The 15,548-nt window shown below is 36.4% G+C and overlaps 3 protein-coding genes across 3 annotated transcripts in view; 2 read left to right on the top strand and 1 right to left on the bottom strand.

The window, feature by feature from the left end:
• The window catches only part of LOC142337485 (peroxiredoxin-2-like), a 538,029-nt gene that overhangs the window by 204,630 nt on the left and 317,851 nt on the right, over window positions 1-15,548 (top strand). The window lies entirely within an intron of this gene.
• LOC142337996 (E3 ubiquitin-protein ligase UBR5-like) overlaps window positions 1-15,548 on the bottom strand; it is a 204,229-nt gene that overhangs the window by 160,613 nt on the left and 28,068 nt on the right. The window contains exons 11-14 of the mRNA XM_075387630.1: window positions 6,280-6,448; window positions 5,492-5,640; window positions 4,945-5,063; window positions 2,125-2,261 (exon numbers count right to left, since the gene is read on the bottom strand). Of these exons, the coding sequence (XP_075243745.1) occupies window positions 2,125-2,261; window positions 4,945-5,063; window positions 5,492-5,640; window positions 6,280-6,448 (574 nt within the window). The remainder of the gene's footprint in view (window positions 1-2,124; window positions 2,262-4,944; window positions 5,064-5,491; window positions 5,641-6,279; window positions 6,449-15,548) is intronic.
• The window catches only part of LOC142337484 (transmembrane protein 64-like), a 227,808-nt gene that overhangs the window by 24,109 nt on the left and 188,151 nt on the right, over window positions 1-15,548 (top strand). The gene's annotated exons all lie outside the window — the stretch shown is intronic.

A 15,548-nucleotide genomic window follows, 5' to 3' on the forward strand; every position in this document is an offset into this window, starting at 1 on the left:
TAACGACAAAAACTCGCAAAAAGCTCAAAAATTTACTAATAATTTTTTAAACACGGACAGGCAGGGTATGAATCACAGGGTAAAGCAATAGTCATAAACCGAAATTAGTACTTATTTGCATTAATTAAAGCTTTCTTAGAAACAATTGAAACCTGACAATGATGCGACTAAGATAAAGTTAACAATAAAAAGTAGCAAAACTCTAAAATTCTATATTTCTTGAAAATAATTACCGTCTAAGTCATAAAAAGCATTCTAGCTATATGTGAAATTCTGTCAAACTATTTTTCGAAGTCAAAAAGTCATTCAATAAACGCAGCGCATGATCAATACTTCTCTCGCTCAGATAAAAATAATTCGCACGGCAATTTTTCTCACTTTTGCTTTTAGGTCAAAACAGCGTCTGAACGAACAGTACTTCCGGTAAAAAAAACTTTAAGAAAACCAATCCTCCTCTTCGAGTCATAAACACCAAAGTCACCGCAATATAGCTCCGCTCAGCTTCGCAGCTACAAAAGCAAGCAAGACTAAAAAATCAGATCTATTTTTTAAAGACCGGGTCAAAATTAAAACTCGATTTCCAAGAACAGATGCCACTAATTAAATTCCCCTGTTTCTCATTATCAGCCGATGTAACCTGTCGTTAATGAGGTTAAGTGATAAGACAGCAATAAGTTCATTAAATACTTGCGAAACACAATAATTCACTAATTTTTTTTTAAAAAAAACCGGCAGCGTATAAGCCAAAGAAAGCAATAGCTATGAATTGAAAACATTTTAAGCAAAACGAGAAGCTTTTCAGAAACCAATGAAAACAGTCAATAATGAGAATAAGATACAAGATAATAAAATTAACAACAAAAACTCGAAAAAACCAAAAATTCCATAATACGTCTGTAAAACAATTGATAATAAAGTCATGGAAGGCTCTCAGCTTTGAACAGAAACAATTTAATCGGCTAAAAACCCCTTATTAGCAACATAAGAGGCCTGTCCTTAACCAGCATATACGATAACACAACAAAAATTACACAAAATACAACAAAAACTCAAAAATTAACTCTAACATTTTTGAGAAAAAATAGTGTCAAAGTCATGAAAAACATGAAGCTATTAACTCGAACCGAGTTAATAGCTTAATGAATTTCGTTTGGTTCATTTTAGGTTAGTTTGCGACTCAATTAGGTTCGTTTGCGCCCCATTATCAACCAATCAGTCCCGTCATTGATGATACTAAGTGATAAAACAAAAACAATTTTAAAAAGTGGGCAAAATCGTTCACTAATATTTTATGACAAAAAAATGTCAAAGTCATAAAAAGTTTTAGCTGCCCCTTGATGAATTCAAGAAATTGCAAATAGGCGCACTCAAGGAAAAGAAACACTAAATCACTCAAGGAAAAGAAACACTGAAAACAGAAGTCAAATTGACGAACGTGAACAAAAATTCCATCTCAAAAACAGAAAATTTGTTCAAAAACCAATTTGACTCCGATTTAAAGGGAGTTTGAAAAATATGCCCCAAACTTAGTCTTAATTGTCACTCCCTTTACTACATTAGCTTGACTAAAATCACCACTCTAATGTGACTTCTCACTGACGTGAAAAAGCCGAAAAAAGTGTAAACAGATCTTAAAACGACAGCACACCAATACAACTCAAACTCTTTGGATTGTAACAAGAGCACCGCAATATAGCTTCGCTCAGCTTACACTTTTGCAGCTATAAAAACTTCCAACTAGTTATAAAACACGGAAATAATTCATTTATTTCAGTATACGCATGCCCATCAATCATTCAATTATTTCCTTCTAGTAACAAAACCTATAGCATACTTCAAAATATGCTACTCAATAAGACAAATAATTCGGAAATTAGGACCGCCATAATAGCTAGCAGAGAAGATGAAAGGGTGTCTATCAACAATAAACTCCACAAAAATGAAGACGAACATAGCCAGCAGATTGACAAAACAGTTGCCAACCTGAGCTGCAAATGAGCAAAAAGTCATGCTAACTGGAAAAAATTGTCGACATTTTGGTGAGTCATTAAGGTGTGCATCAAATGAGTGAACAAATAGGAGTCTGAAAATTGTGAACAAATCTGTCAACAAAATGAAACGTACCTTGAGAACAGTACCAATTGGTATATTCTGGGAGTCCTCGAGGAAGACGACATTCTTCGGATTCCAGTATTCCTCTATTTCTTCCTCAATTAACGGCTGCTGTGCGAAAGGATGAGGACTCACGCTTCGTCTGCGCTCTGAAACAACCACCGAGGTCACGAATATCGAAAGAACAGAAATGTGGTGCGGAAAACAGTGGCGCCCAAGAACAAACAGTTCAATGAATCGCATATAGACTAAAAAGAGACAATTAATTGCTTAGTCGCTCAACGCACTTGGGCTTTTACCAGTTGAGCCAATTTCCAAAACAAAAAGTCGCCAAAATTCGTTGGTCAGACGAAACATTAGTAAAAATTTCCAAAAATTTCTCAAAAACCAACTGAACTATATTACTGATGACAGATTTTTTGATCAAAATTGAGTGAATTCTCGGAAGATAATCTTTATTACGAATGGACCATTTATCTAGGAGCATCTCTGCAAAGCATTCCGTATGTAAAAAGAACTTAGAAACATAACCGACTAACGTCGGGCAAATTGCTCTCAAACGATCGGCGAGCGGTTGGCTTCGTCAGTAGCTAGCCACAGGGGGGGGGGGGGGGGCAACAGAGCGGTGGGGGGTGGAGGCAATAGTGGGGGTGGGGGGGGGGGGGTCAACAGGGGGGTGTCAACCTCTAAACATAACCGACTAAACGTCGGAAGAATTGCTCTTGAACGACTAGTGGGAGCTCTAATCAATTGCAGCCTGCTTCAGTCGGGGGGGGGGGGGGGGGCTAAATGGGACTAAGAAGTTCTATAGTGGGCTTCAAATAACCACATTAGAGGTTAACATATACCACTATTAAGATTTAAAGTAAAAAATGACACCAGTTTCGGCGCACTTTTCAGTTGACTTTTAGTATTAAATTGCCGCCAATTGCGTTCAGCTGCTTTAAATTGTGATTGAGAGAGAATTTTAGAAGATACCCGGCAGATTGCCGGAAAATCGCCGCCGTTGATTCCAATAAGCATGATTAGGATTGAAAGAATAGAAGATATTGAAAAAAAAAGATTTGTACAAAAACATTTATTAAGTCCGATTTATTTTGATGGCATTTCGTAGTTGAACATACTTCTGTTTCTTAGAGAGAGGCTACAGGGTTACTATCAATACCAATAAGCATTAGAGATTGTAACTAAGACTTATAGGAACGATGTTCAAATAGCGGGCATCTAAAATTGGGCTTTATGGGTTTATCCCGTTTCTACTTCTGACTTCAATATTTTATACTGACTCTGTTCATTTTTAATTGCCTTGCTGAGCAACTGATGTTCAAAATCACATTTAGCAGAATGAGAGAAGAGAGGAACTAGCCTAGAGAAGTCAAAAAGATTTCACGCAAAAAAAGCGGCAAAATGAGGTAAAGCGAAACATTTTTTTTATTCGACGAAAAAAAGGAGCGCTATAATAGCCGGCTGAGAAGTAAGCACGTTGTTATCAAAAAGCATAACCGACTAAACGTCGGAAGAATTGCTCTTGAACGACTAGTGGGAGCTCTAATCAATTGCAGACTGCTTCAGTCGAGGGGGGGGAGGCGGGAGGGAAGGGGAGCCTAAATTGGACTAAGAAGTTCAATAGTGGGCTTCAAATAACCACATTAGAGGTTAACATATACCACTATTAAGATTTAAAGTAAAAAATGACACCAGTTTCGGCGCACTTTTCATTTGACTTTTAGTATTAAATTGCCGCCAATTGAGTTCAGCTGCTTGAAATTGTGATTGAGAGAGAATTTTAGATCACGCGAAATGCAAAAAGTCATGGGCGTAAAAGTCAAAATTGTCAAGCGAAAATTTTGCATAAAAAAGACACACACGTTTACAATAATTGCTATGAACTACGTTCAAGAGCAATTAACAACCGCCCTTCACACCATAAGTATAAGTCTCCAAAACAGTTTGAGCTGACACAGAGCTGAAAGGCGCTAAGAGCACTTAATGCCCGCTGGGCGCTACCTGTTTATCCCGTTTTTGAGGACGAGAAGTCACAAGCGTCAGACAAAAAATCGGTCAAGCGAAAAATCGCATTAAAAAAGACCGACAGGACTAATATAATTGCTACAAACTTCGTTTGAGAGCAATTAAAAACAATTCAACCATACCAGAGCCTTTAAAACACAAAAAACGTCCATCAATATTTTGTTATTGGTTAGTAAAAATTGTATTTGTTGAGCTGAAAAAAATCTAGGCAAACAAATGCTTTTTTCAAATGCCTCTTTTTCTGCGCACGTGGCGGGTGGTTGGGGGCGTGATGGGGGAGGAGGGAAGGACGAAGTGGATAAAGTGGGGGGGGGGGGTACGGGTAAGGGCGCAAACTCTAAGAATCACGAATTTACGTCTTTAAGACAGGCAGTTTTGGGTGAATCGCAAACTTGGAGTATAAGCCGAAAGGCTCGAAGAGAACTTAATTCACTCCCGGCGTTACCTGTTTATCCCGTTTTTGAGGACGAAAGTCATGGCTCAGACAAAAAATCTGTTAAAAAAGACCACATGACTAATATAATTGCTACAAGCTTCTTTCGTGAGAAAGTAATACTCGATGTATGCACAGAAGCGTATGACCGTTCATGGGCATAAAAAATCTACCACAAACTCGCCGAAGTGTAAGAGCTCTAATTTGAAGCATGTTTCATGTTTGAAATGTCTAATGTTTTTTGTTTTGCTCCGGGAAAAAATTATATGCGCTCATTTGAAGTATTTGTTTTACTGGGCAAAAAAGTTCCTTACCTCCTTGCGTACGGTTAAAAAATAATACCTCCTCCCGAGTGAAAAAAAACTTACTTCTGGAGCTTGACTTGTGGCTTCCCTCGCTGCCAACCGACACTGGACTGGGAGGGGGCAACATTTCTGTCTTCTTACAATCATCTCCCCTTTTCTTTTCCAACGGGAGAATCTTGAACCTGAAAAGCAACTCGACTCAGTATGCCGAAATTGACACGACAAAATTCTCAGCAATGAATAAGTCCCAACAGATTCTATATATTGTAGTTGTTTCCATTCGGCTTTTTCGATGGGGTTTAGTGCTCATAGCAAATCAATGGATCGTTGAAAAATCTACTTGCAGATCACATAAACCCATTTAGGTGACAGTACAATCATTTATTTTGATTGAACCATTGCTTTGGGAAAAAGAGATTGTTCTCAAATTTTGCCATACGAAGTCAACTTTCCATCAAATTTAACTGTTGTTGTCTTTTCAGTTATTTAGGAGCTCCGTTACCCTTTCGGCTCAGAAATCAGCGAGGTACTTGAGAAAACTGACAAAAAATAATTTAAATGGGAGATTATATGTACAGGTAACCAATGAATGCTAGCCTAATTAACCAACCTGCAGCTGGCGTCCAGGTTCCAGATGTCTTCCATTAGTTGTCCTACTTTGGGTGGGAATGTGGCATCACAGCAGAAGCCGATGGCACCCGCGTGGTACATTGGGCTTTTCTTCTTAGTCACCAGACATCCTTCTGTTATTGCCACGGTCTGCAACAAGGATCGTGTCACTCAATGGTTAAACACTTCTCTCGATTTGCAATTTTAAAAAAGTAGCTCTCTCACGAAAGGAATCTAATCTGTTTCCTCCCCCAGTGTTTTTTATAACCCCCAATTACAATATATTTTATGTGATGTTAAATAGCACGTTACTATGTTAAAAAAGATAGCAAGTGCGCTTGGGGGCTGGGACGTAAAAGATATATGCCCACTAAGCTTGGGGGGTACAATAGATCCCACGAAAGATATGAAATCAACGCTTCTAATTTTATGCTGACAAATAAGTTATGTTCTGAATTCGCTGATCATTTCGAATTCGCTATAGTGAACCCGATTTTCAGTTAAATCCGATATTAACGAGCTTGATCTTCGCATTTAATTTCCGATAGATTTGCAAGCAGCGGTTGTCAAAAAACACAACGAAAGCCTAATCGTATGAGACCCTCGCGATAAAAGGGAAAAGAGGCAATAGGTGGGGTTATGCATTATATGACCACTAGCTGAAGGGAGGGCGGCTACAATTGAAAAGACCAGTAAAATCAGTCTACAAAAAACGAAAAAGAGCAGTAGAGGGCTACAAACATTGTTTGAGAGCAATTAATAAGCTCTTTGGACCAAACGGACTCTTACCTGTTGACTATGTTGACCGAGATGAGAAGCTCCATCTCCAGATCTGGAAGCGAATGCATCGTTAACTGATGAATATCTGCTGCTGCTACCACCACTGCTGCTACTGCTGTTCTTACTAGCCGCCTGCTTCTCAAGAAGTTTCCTACGCTGCGCAAAAGGCGCCACACCCCTGCAACAATAAAACAATAGTTTCTGTCTCATAAAAAGTCCGAGATAAAGCAGAAACGAGAAAAAAAGACAATAATTGGGACAATCAGAAATAATTTTAAACTTTTCTATGAATTAATAATATGTCAGTTAGAAATATTTGAAACGCGGACACATTGTTCTCAAACAAGGAGTGGGGTGCTAAAGCTGAACATAGCCGGCAGAGTGCCGGAAAATAGCTGCCATTGACGGGCTAGACGCACATCGGGACCGAAACAAAAAAAAGAAAGATTGAAATTGACAAAATTGTTCTAATTCAGTGTGCAGTTTCAGTTAGATTCTAAACCTAAAGAATTTAGAATTCGAAAGAATTTAGAATCCATTCAAAGGAAACTGAGTGAGGTAAGTCAGAAGTCAAACGTGAAAATAGCGACTTATGTAAAACGAAAAACGTGATCAAAGAGTACAGCGAATTAGAAAAAACATAGGACAAGTCCTGACGTAAAATTGAAAGAATTTTCATTGACTAAACGAAGACTAGACCTAGAAACGACTATGGGAGAATTTGGAAAACCATTTCGAAAAAAACTCAGATCGAAAAAATTTTAAATTAAAAAAAATTGAAAATCAATGTTAAAATGCCGCATAATAAAACCACTAGCGAGAAATGGAAATTTGGTTCAAACAAAAAACGAGGACTATGAATGGATTGGAAAACTATTTAGAAAAAAATCCAATCCAAAAAAAACAAAAAACTAAAAATCAAAGTGAAATTGCCGCATGTGAACAGAAAACCACCAGCGAGAGAGGGAAAATTGGTTTAAAAACTAGGCCTATAATGAACCATTAACGGATTGGGAAAACCATTAAGAAAAAAATCCGATCCAAAAAATCGAAAAAAGAATCAAAGTGATCCAAAAAATCGAAATTAAACTGTAAAAATCAAAGTGAAACTGCCGAATGTGAACAAAAAATCACTAGCGAGAAAACGAATTTTTGTTCAAACACCGTTTTCTCACTCCACTTTAAAATTAGAGTGAAAAAACTTCACGCCGCAAAACCACTCGTTTTTCACTCGCCGCAAAACATGAAAATGTGTGAACAGATCTTTGAAAAATGACAGCGCCCCAATACAATTCAAATTTTTGAATTGCAAAAAAGGGAGCGCCTAAATAACAGCCGTTTCAGAGGCTGACGGCGGCTATTAATAAGCTACAAAATGCAAAATTAAGATCCAAAAACTTCATTATAGCCCTAAACGTACTTTCTTAAATAGCAGTTTTGTTCACCAGGCACTTCATAAAACGATAAGATCTACGATAGCTGATCACCGACTTAAAGCTCTCCGGGCTTTACATGTATCCAGCTTTTAAGCACAAAAATTCGAAAGCCTCAAACAAAAAATAGCTCACGCCAAAAGCTGCATAAAAGACTTACTATAATTGATACAAGCATCTTTTGATATCTATCAAACCAGTCTCAATGTAATTATATTCCCTTTTTGAGAGGTCAAAAATACAGGCACCGATGGATTACCATTTATCCTGTTCTAAAGTTAATCCGGTCTAGTTTTAATTTCAAAAGATAACAGTCGCAAACTTTGATTCGTTTCACGTCTATTCAATCAAAACTATATGTATTTCAACATTTGAAACAGGACAAACCTGAAAATTTTTTCACTCTGTGACTATATTCTCAATGATTAGCTACTAAGCGAAAGCCAACGTTATGATAAGCGAAAGCCAACGTTATGTTTTAAACACAAATGATGACTATAAATGAAGCAAGGGTTGGGAGCAAAAACGGCTTTCAAGAAAGCAGAAGTCGAAAAAAAATACGCTATAAAATTTTTTCGAGCAAGTTTTTCCGTTCAGTATTAAATCCAAAATGAAGTTCAAAGTCAAACTTATAAAATCCACAAGCTTTTCCGAGAATATTAAACAGTCACAAAATTACCTTTGAAATTTCTTGCGAGAAAGTAGTGAAAACATAGCTGTCATATTGCCAGAAAACAACTGCTACTGCTTTGTAGACAGTCTCCAAATACCAACCCAAATAGACCAAGATTGAGAAAAACTTTCTTTCTCTTCATAGTGGTGCGATATCTTACTAATTTAGACGTACGAATTCTTTCTAAAACTACAGCCCAATAAAAATTTTCTATGAATTAATAATATGTCAGTTAGAAATATTTGAAACGCGGACACATTGTTCTCAAACAAGGAGTGGGGTGCTAAAGCTGAACATAGCCGGCAGAGTGCCGGAAAATAGCTGCCATTGACGCGCTAGACGCACATCGGGACCGACACAAAAAAAAGAAAAATTGAAATTGACAAAATTGTTCTAATTCAGTGTGCAGTTTCAGTTAGATTCTAAACCTAAAGAATTTAGAATTCGAAAGAATTTAGAATCCATTCAAAGAAAACTGAGTGAGGTAAGTGAGAAGTCAAACGTGAAAATAGCGACTTATGTAAAACGAAAAACGTGATCAAAGAGTACAGCGAATTAGAAAAAACATAGGACAAGTCCTGACGTAAAATTGAAAGAATTTTCATTGACTAAACGAAGACTAGACCTAGAAACGACTATGAGAGAATTCGGAAAACCATTTCGAAAAAAACTCAGATCGAAAAAATTTAAAATTAAAAAAAAAATTGAAAATCAATGTTAAAATGCCGCATAATAAAACCACTAGCGAGAAATGGAAATTTGGTTCAAACAAAAAACGAGGACTATAAATGGATTGGAAAACTATTTAGAAAAAAATCCAATCCAAAAAAAAACAAAAAACTAATAATCAAAGTGAAATTGCCGCATGTGAACAAAAAACCACCAGCGAGAGAGGGAAAATTGGTTTAAAAACTAGGCCTATAATGAACCATTAACGGATTGGGAAAACCATTAAGAAAAAAATCCGATCCAAAAAATCGAAATTAAACTGTAAAAATCAAAGTGAAACTGCCGAATGTGAACAACAAATCAACAGCGAGAAAACGAATTTTTGTTCAAACACCGTTTTCTCACTCCACTTTAAAATTAGAGTGAAAACATTTCACGCCGCAAAACCACTCGTTTTTCACTCGCCGCAAAACATGAAAATGTGTGAACAGATCTTTAAAAAAAGACAGCGCCCCAATACAATTCAAATTTTTGAATTGCAAAAAAAGGGAGCGCCTAAATAACAGCCGTTTTAGAGGCTGACGGCGGCTATTAATAAGCTACAAAATGCAAAATTAAGATCCAAAAACTTCATTATAGCCCTAAACGTACTTTCTTAAATAGCAGTTTTGTTCACCAGGCACTTCATAAAACGATAAAATCTACGAGAGCTGATCACCGACTTAAAGCTCTCCGGGCTTTACATGTATCCAGCTTTTAAGCACAAAAATTCGAAAGCCTCAAACAAAAAATAGCTCACGCCAAAAGCTGCATAAAAAGACTTACTATAATTGCTACAAGCATCTTTTGATATCTATTAAACCAGTCTCAATGTGATTATATTCCCTTTTTGAGAGGTCAAAAATACAGGCACCGATGGATTACCATTTATCCTGTTCTAAAGTTAATCCGGTCTAGTTTTAATTTCAAAAGATAACAGTCGAAAACTTTGATTCGTTTCACGTCTATTCAATCAAAACTATATGTATTTCAACCATTTGAAACAGGACAAACATGAAAATTTTTTCACTCTATGACTACATTCTCAATGATTAGCTACTAAGCGAAAGCCAACGTTATGATAAGCGAAAGCCAACGTTATGTTTTAAACACAAATGATGACTATAAATGAAGCAAGGGTTGGGAGCAAAAACGGCTTTCAAGAAAGCAGAAGTCGAAAAAAAATACGCTATAATATTTTTTCGAGCAAAGTTTTTCCGTTCAGTATTAAATCCAAAATGAAGTTCAAAGTCAAACTTATAAAATCCACAAGCTTTTCCGAGAATATTAAACAGTCACAAAATTACCTTTGAAATTTCTTGCGAGAAAGTAGTGAAAACATAGCTGTCATATTGCCAGAAAACAACTGCTACTGCTTTGTAGACATACAGTCTCCAAATACCAACCCAAGTAGACCAAGATTGAGAAAAACTTTCTTTCTCTTCATAGTGGTGCGATATCTTACTAATTTAGACGTACGAATTCTTTCTAAAACTACAGCCCAATAAAAATTTTCTATGAATTAATAATATGTCAGTTAGAAATATTTGAAACGCGGACACATTGTTCTCAAACAAGGAGTGGGGTGCTAAAGCTGAACATAGCCGGCAGAGTGCCGGAAAATAGCTGCCATTGACGCGCTAGACGCACATCGGGACCGAAACAAAAAAAAAGAAAGATTGAAATTGACAAAATTGTTCTAATTCAGTGTGCAGTTTCAGTTAGATTCTAAACCTAAAGAATTTAGAATTCGAAAGAATTTAGAATCCATTCAAAGGAAACTGAGTGAGGTAAGTCAGAAGTCAAACGTGAAAATAGCGACTTATGTAAAACGAAAAACGTGATCAAAGAGTACAGCGAATTAGAAAAAACATAGGACAAGTCCTGACGTAAAATTGAAAGAATTTTTATTGACTAAACAAAGACTAGACCTAGAAACGACTATGAGAGAATTCGGAAAACCATTTCGAAAAAAACTCAGATCGAAAAAATTTAAAATTAAAAAAAATTGAAAATCAATGTTAAAATGCCGCATAATAAAACCACTAGCGAGAAATGGAAATTTGGTTCAAACAATAAACGAGGACTATAAATGGATTGGAAAACTATTTAGAAAAAAATCCAATCCAAAAAAAAAAAACAAAAAACTAAAAATCAAAGTGAAATTGCCGCATGTGAACAAAAAACCACCAGCGAGAGAGGGAAAATTGGTTTAAAAACTAGGCCTATAATGAACCATTAACGGATTGGGAAAACCATTAAGAAAAAAAATCCGATCCAAAAAATCGAAAAAAAAATCAAAGTGATCCAAAAAATCGAAATTAAACTGTAAAAATCAAAGTGAAACTGCCGAATGTGAACAAAAAATCACCAGCGAGAACACTCGCCGCAAAACATGAAAATGTGTGAACAGATCTTTAAAAAATGACAGCGCCCCAAAACAATTCAAATTTTTGAATTGCAAAAAAAGGGAGCGCCTAAATAACAGCCGTTTTCAGGCTGACGGCGGCTATTAATAAGCTACAAAATGCAAAATTAAGATCCAAAAACTACATTATAGCCCTAAACGTACTTTCTTAAATAGCAGTTTTGTTCACCAGGCACTTCATAAAACGATAAGATCTACGATAGCTGATCACCGACTTAAAGCTCTCCGGGCTTTACATGTATCCAGCTTTTAAGCACAAAAATTCGAAAGCCTCAAACAAAAAATAGCTCACGCCAAAAGCTGCATAAAAGACTTACTATAATTGATACAAGCATCTTTTGATATCTATCAAACCAGTCTCAATGTAATTATATTCCCTTTTTGAGAGGTCAAAAATACAGGCACCGATGGATTACCATTTATCCTGTTCTAAAGTTAATCCGGTCTAGTTTTAATTTCAAAAGATAACAGTCGCAAACTTTGATTCGTTTCACGTCTATTCAATCAAAACTATATGTATTTCAACCATTTGAAACAGGACAAACCTGAAAATTTTTTCACTCTGTGACTACATTCTCAATGATTAGCTACTAAGCGAAAGCCAACGTTATGATAAGCGAAAGCCAACGTTATGTTTTAAACACAAATGATGACTATAAATGAAGCAAGGGTTGGGAGCAAAAACGGCTTTCAAGAAAGCAGAAGTCGAAAAAAAATACGCCATAAAATTTTTTCGAGCAAAGTTTTTCCGTTCAGTATTAAATCCAAAATGAAGTTCAAAGTCAAACTTATAAAATCCACAAGCTTTTCCGAGAATATTAAACAGTCACAAAATTACCTTTGAAATTTCTTGCGAGAAAGTAGTGAAAAAATAGCTGGCATATTGCCAGAAAACAACTGCTACTGCTTTGTAGACATACAGTCTCCAAATACCAACCCAAATAGACCAAGACTGAGAAAAACTTTCTTTCTCTTCATAGTGGTGCGATATCTTACTAATTTAGACGTACGAATTCTTTCTAAAACTACAGCCCAATAAAAATTTTCTATGAATTAATAATATGTCAGTTAGAAATATTTGAAACGCGGACACATTGTTCTCAAACAAGGAGTGGGGTGCTAAAGCTGAACATAGCCGGCAGAGTGCCGGAAAATAGCTGCCATTGACGCGCTAGACGCACATCGGGACCGAAACAAAAAAAAAGAAAGATTGAAATTGACAAAATTGTTCTAATTCAGTGTGCAGTTTCAGTTAGATTCTAAACCTAAAGAATTTAGAATTCGAAAGAATTTAGAATCCATTCAAAGGAAACTGAGTGAGGTAAGTCAGAAGTCAAACGTGAAAATAGCGACTTATGTAAAACGAAAAACGTGATCAAAGAGTACAGCGAATTAGAAAAAACATAGGACAAGTCCTGACGTAAAATTGAAAGAATTTTTATTGACTAAACAAAGACTAGACCTAGAAACGACTATGAGAGAATTCGGAAAACCATTTCGAAAAAAACTCAGATCGAAAAAATTTAAAATTAAAAAAAATTGAAAATCAATGTTAAAATGCCGCATAATAAAACCACTAGCGAGAAATGGAAATTTGGTTCAAACAATAAACGAGGACTATAAATGGATTGGAAAACTATTTAGAAAAAAATCCAATCCAAAAAAAAAAAACAAAAAACTAAAAATCAAAGTGAAATTGCCGCATGTGAACAAAAAACCACCAGCGAGAGAGGGAAAATTGGTTTAAAAACTAGGCCTATAATGAACCATTAACGGATTGGGAAAACCATTAAGAAAAAAATCCGATCCAAAAAATCGAAAAAAAAATCAAAGTGATCCAAAAAATCGAAATTAAACTGTAAAAATCAAAGTGAAACTGCCGAATGTGAACAAAAAATCACCAGCGAGAACACTCGCCGCAAAACATGAAAATGTGTGAACAGATCTTTAAAAAATGACAGCGCCCCAAAACAATTCAAATTTTTGAATTGCAAAAAAAGGGAGCGCCTAAATAACAGCCGTTTTCAGGCTGACGGCGGCTATTAATAAGCTACAAAATGCAAAATTAAGATCCAAAAACTACATTATAGCCCTAAACGTACTTTCTTAAATAGCAGTTTTGTTCACCAGGCACTTCATAAAACGATAAGATCTACGAGAGCTGATCACCGACTTAAAGCTCTCCGGGCTTTACATGTATCCAGCTTTTAAGCACAAAAATTCGAAAGCCTCAAACAAAAAATAGCTCACGCCAAAAGCTGCATGAAAGACTTACTATAATTGATACAAGCATCTTTTGATATCTATCAAACCAGTCTCAATGTAATTATATTCCCTTTTTGAGAGGTCAAAAATACAGGCACCGATGGATTACCATTTATCCTGTTCTAAAGTTAATCCGGTCTAGTTTTAATTTCAAAAGATAACAGTCGCAAACTTTGATTCGTTTCACGTCTATTCAATCAAAACTATATGTATTTCAACCATTTGAAACAGGACAAACCTGAAAATTTTTTCACTCTGTGACTACATTCTCAATGATTAGCTACTAAGCGAAAGCCAACGTTATGATAAGCGAAAGCCAACGTTATGTTTTAAACACAAATGATGACTATAAATGAAGCAAGGGTTGGGAGCAAAAACGGCTTTCAAGAAAGCAGAAGTCGAAAAAAAATACGCCATAAAATTTTTTCGAGCAAAGTTTTTCCGTTCAGTATTAAATCCAAAATGAAGTTCAAAGTCAAACTTATAAAATCCACAAGCTTTTCCGAGAATATTAAACAGTCACAAAATTACCTTTGAAATTTCTTGCGAGAAAGTAGTGAAAAAATAGCTGGCATATTGCCAGAAAACAACTGCTACTGCTTTGTAGACATACAGTCTCCAAATACCAACCCAAATAGACCAAGACTGAGAAAAACTTTCTTTCTCTTCATAGTGGTGCGATATCTTACTAATTTAGACGTACGAATTCTTTCTAAAACTACAGCCCAATAAAAATGGGAGATTTCAAAATGGGATATATCTTCAGCAGATGCAATATAAATTTGCAGTCTAAAAAACAGTTAAAATGATAACAAAAAAATACATTTTTCATTAAAGGATGAAATGTTATATTTTGATTAAGAATCTGTATAAAGTATTGCTGCCTCTATTAGCTGTTCTCAAATAACCTTCATTTTGAGTTACACATATACACTTGACATTATCTCTTTGAATTAAAGGAAAGAAAAGTCAATTTCAGAGTGAGGAAATTCTTTTAGAGGGTAAGTCACGTGTGACTGAAAAATTAAACAACCGCCAAACGTCGGGTGAATTGCTCTCAAACGACCGTCGAGCAGTTGGCTTCGTCAGTAGCTAGCTAGGATTTATTGAGGCTAGCTTTAGCTTGCGTGAGCTGGAGGGTTGCACCGGAGGCTGACGTGAGTGGGTCAGGCAACCGGGTGGGGGGGGGGGCAAGTGGGGAGGAGGGCAACGGTGGGAGGTCGGTTTTTGCTGCACGGGCCCTTACGGCCTGAACCATGTATAGGGATGGGGATTGGGGGGGTGAAATGAGGCTGTGTCGGGGGGGGGGGGGTGGGGGGTGTTACGGAGGAGGGCGGGTTCAACCTCTATGAATCGCCCTTCACACCATAAATATAAATCTCCAAACAGTTTCTGTTAATCGCATACTTGGAGACTAGTGAGCTGAAAGGCTCTAAGATCACTAAATGCCCGCTGGGCGTTACCTGCTTATATTGTTTTTGAGGGACGAAAATTCAAATGCGTTAGACGAAAAATCGGTCAAGCGAAAAATCGCATTAAAAAAGACCGACAGAACTAATATAATTGCTACAAACTTCGTTTGAGAGCAATTAATCACGCGAATAAAAATTTATTCCACTAAGAGTGAAAAATGACGTCACATACACAATTTAGTTGAAATTGGATGAAAAAAACGTACAGAAAGCAGATTTGACGTCGATTGTGACATCATTTAAATCTTGACAACGAAATAAAAAAACCAAGAGAAGGCCAATAATAGCCACAGCTGTCG

Source organism: Convolutriloba macropyga, chromosome 4 (assembly GCF_964194025.1).
Source record: "Convolutriloba macropyga chromosome 4, txConMacr16.3, whole genome shotgun sequence".
Lineage (NCBI taxonomy): Eukaryota > Metazoa > Xenacoelomorpha > Acoela > Convolutidae > Convolutriloba > Convolutriloba macropyga.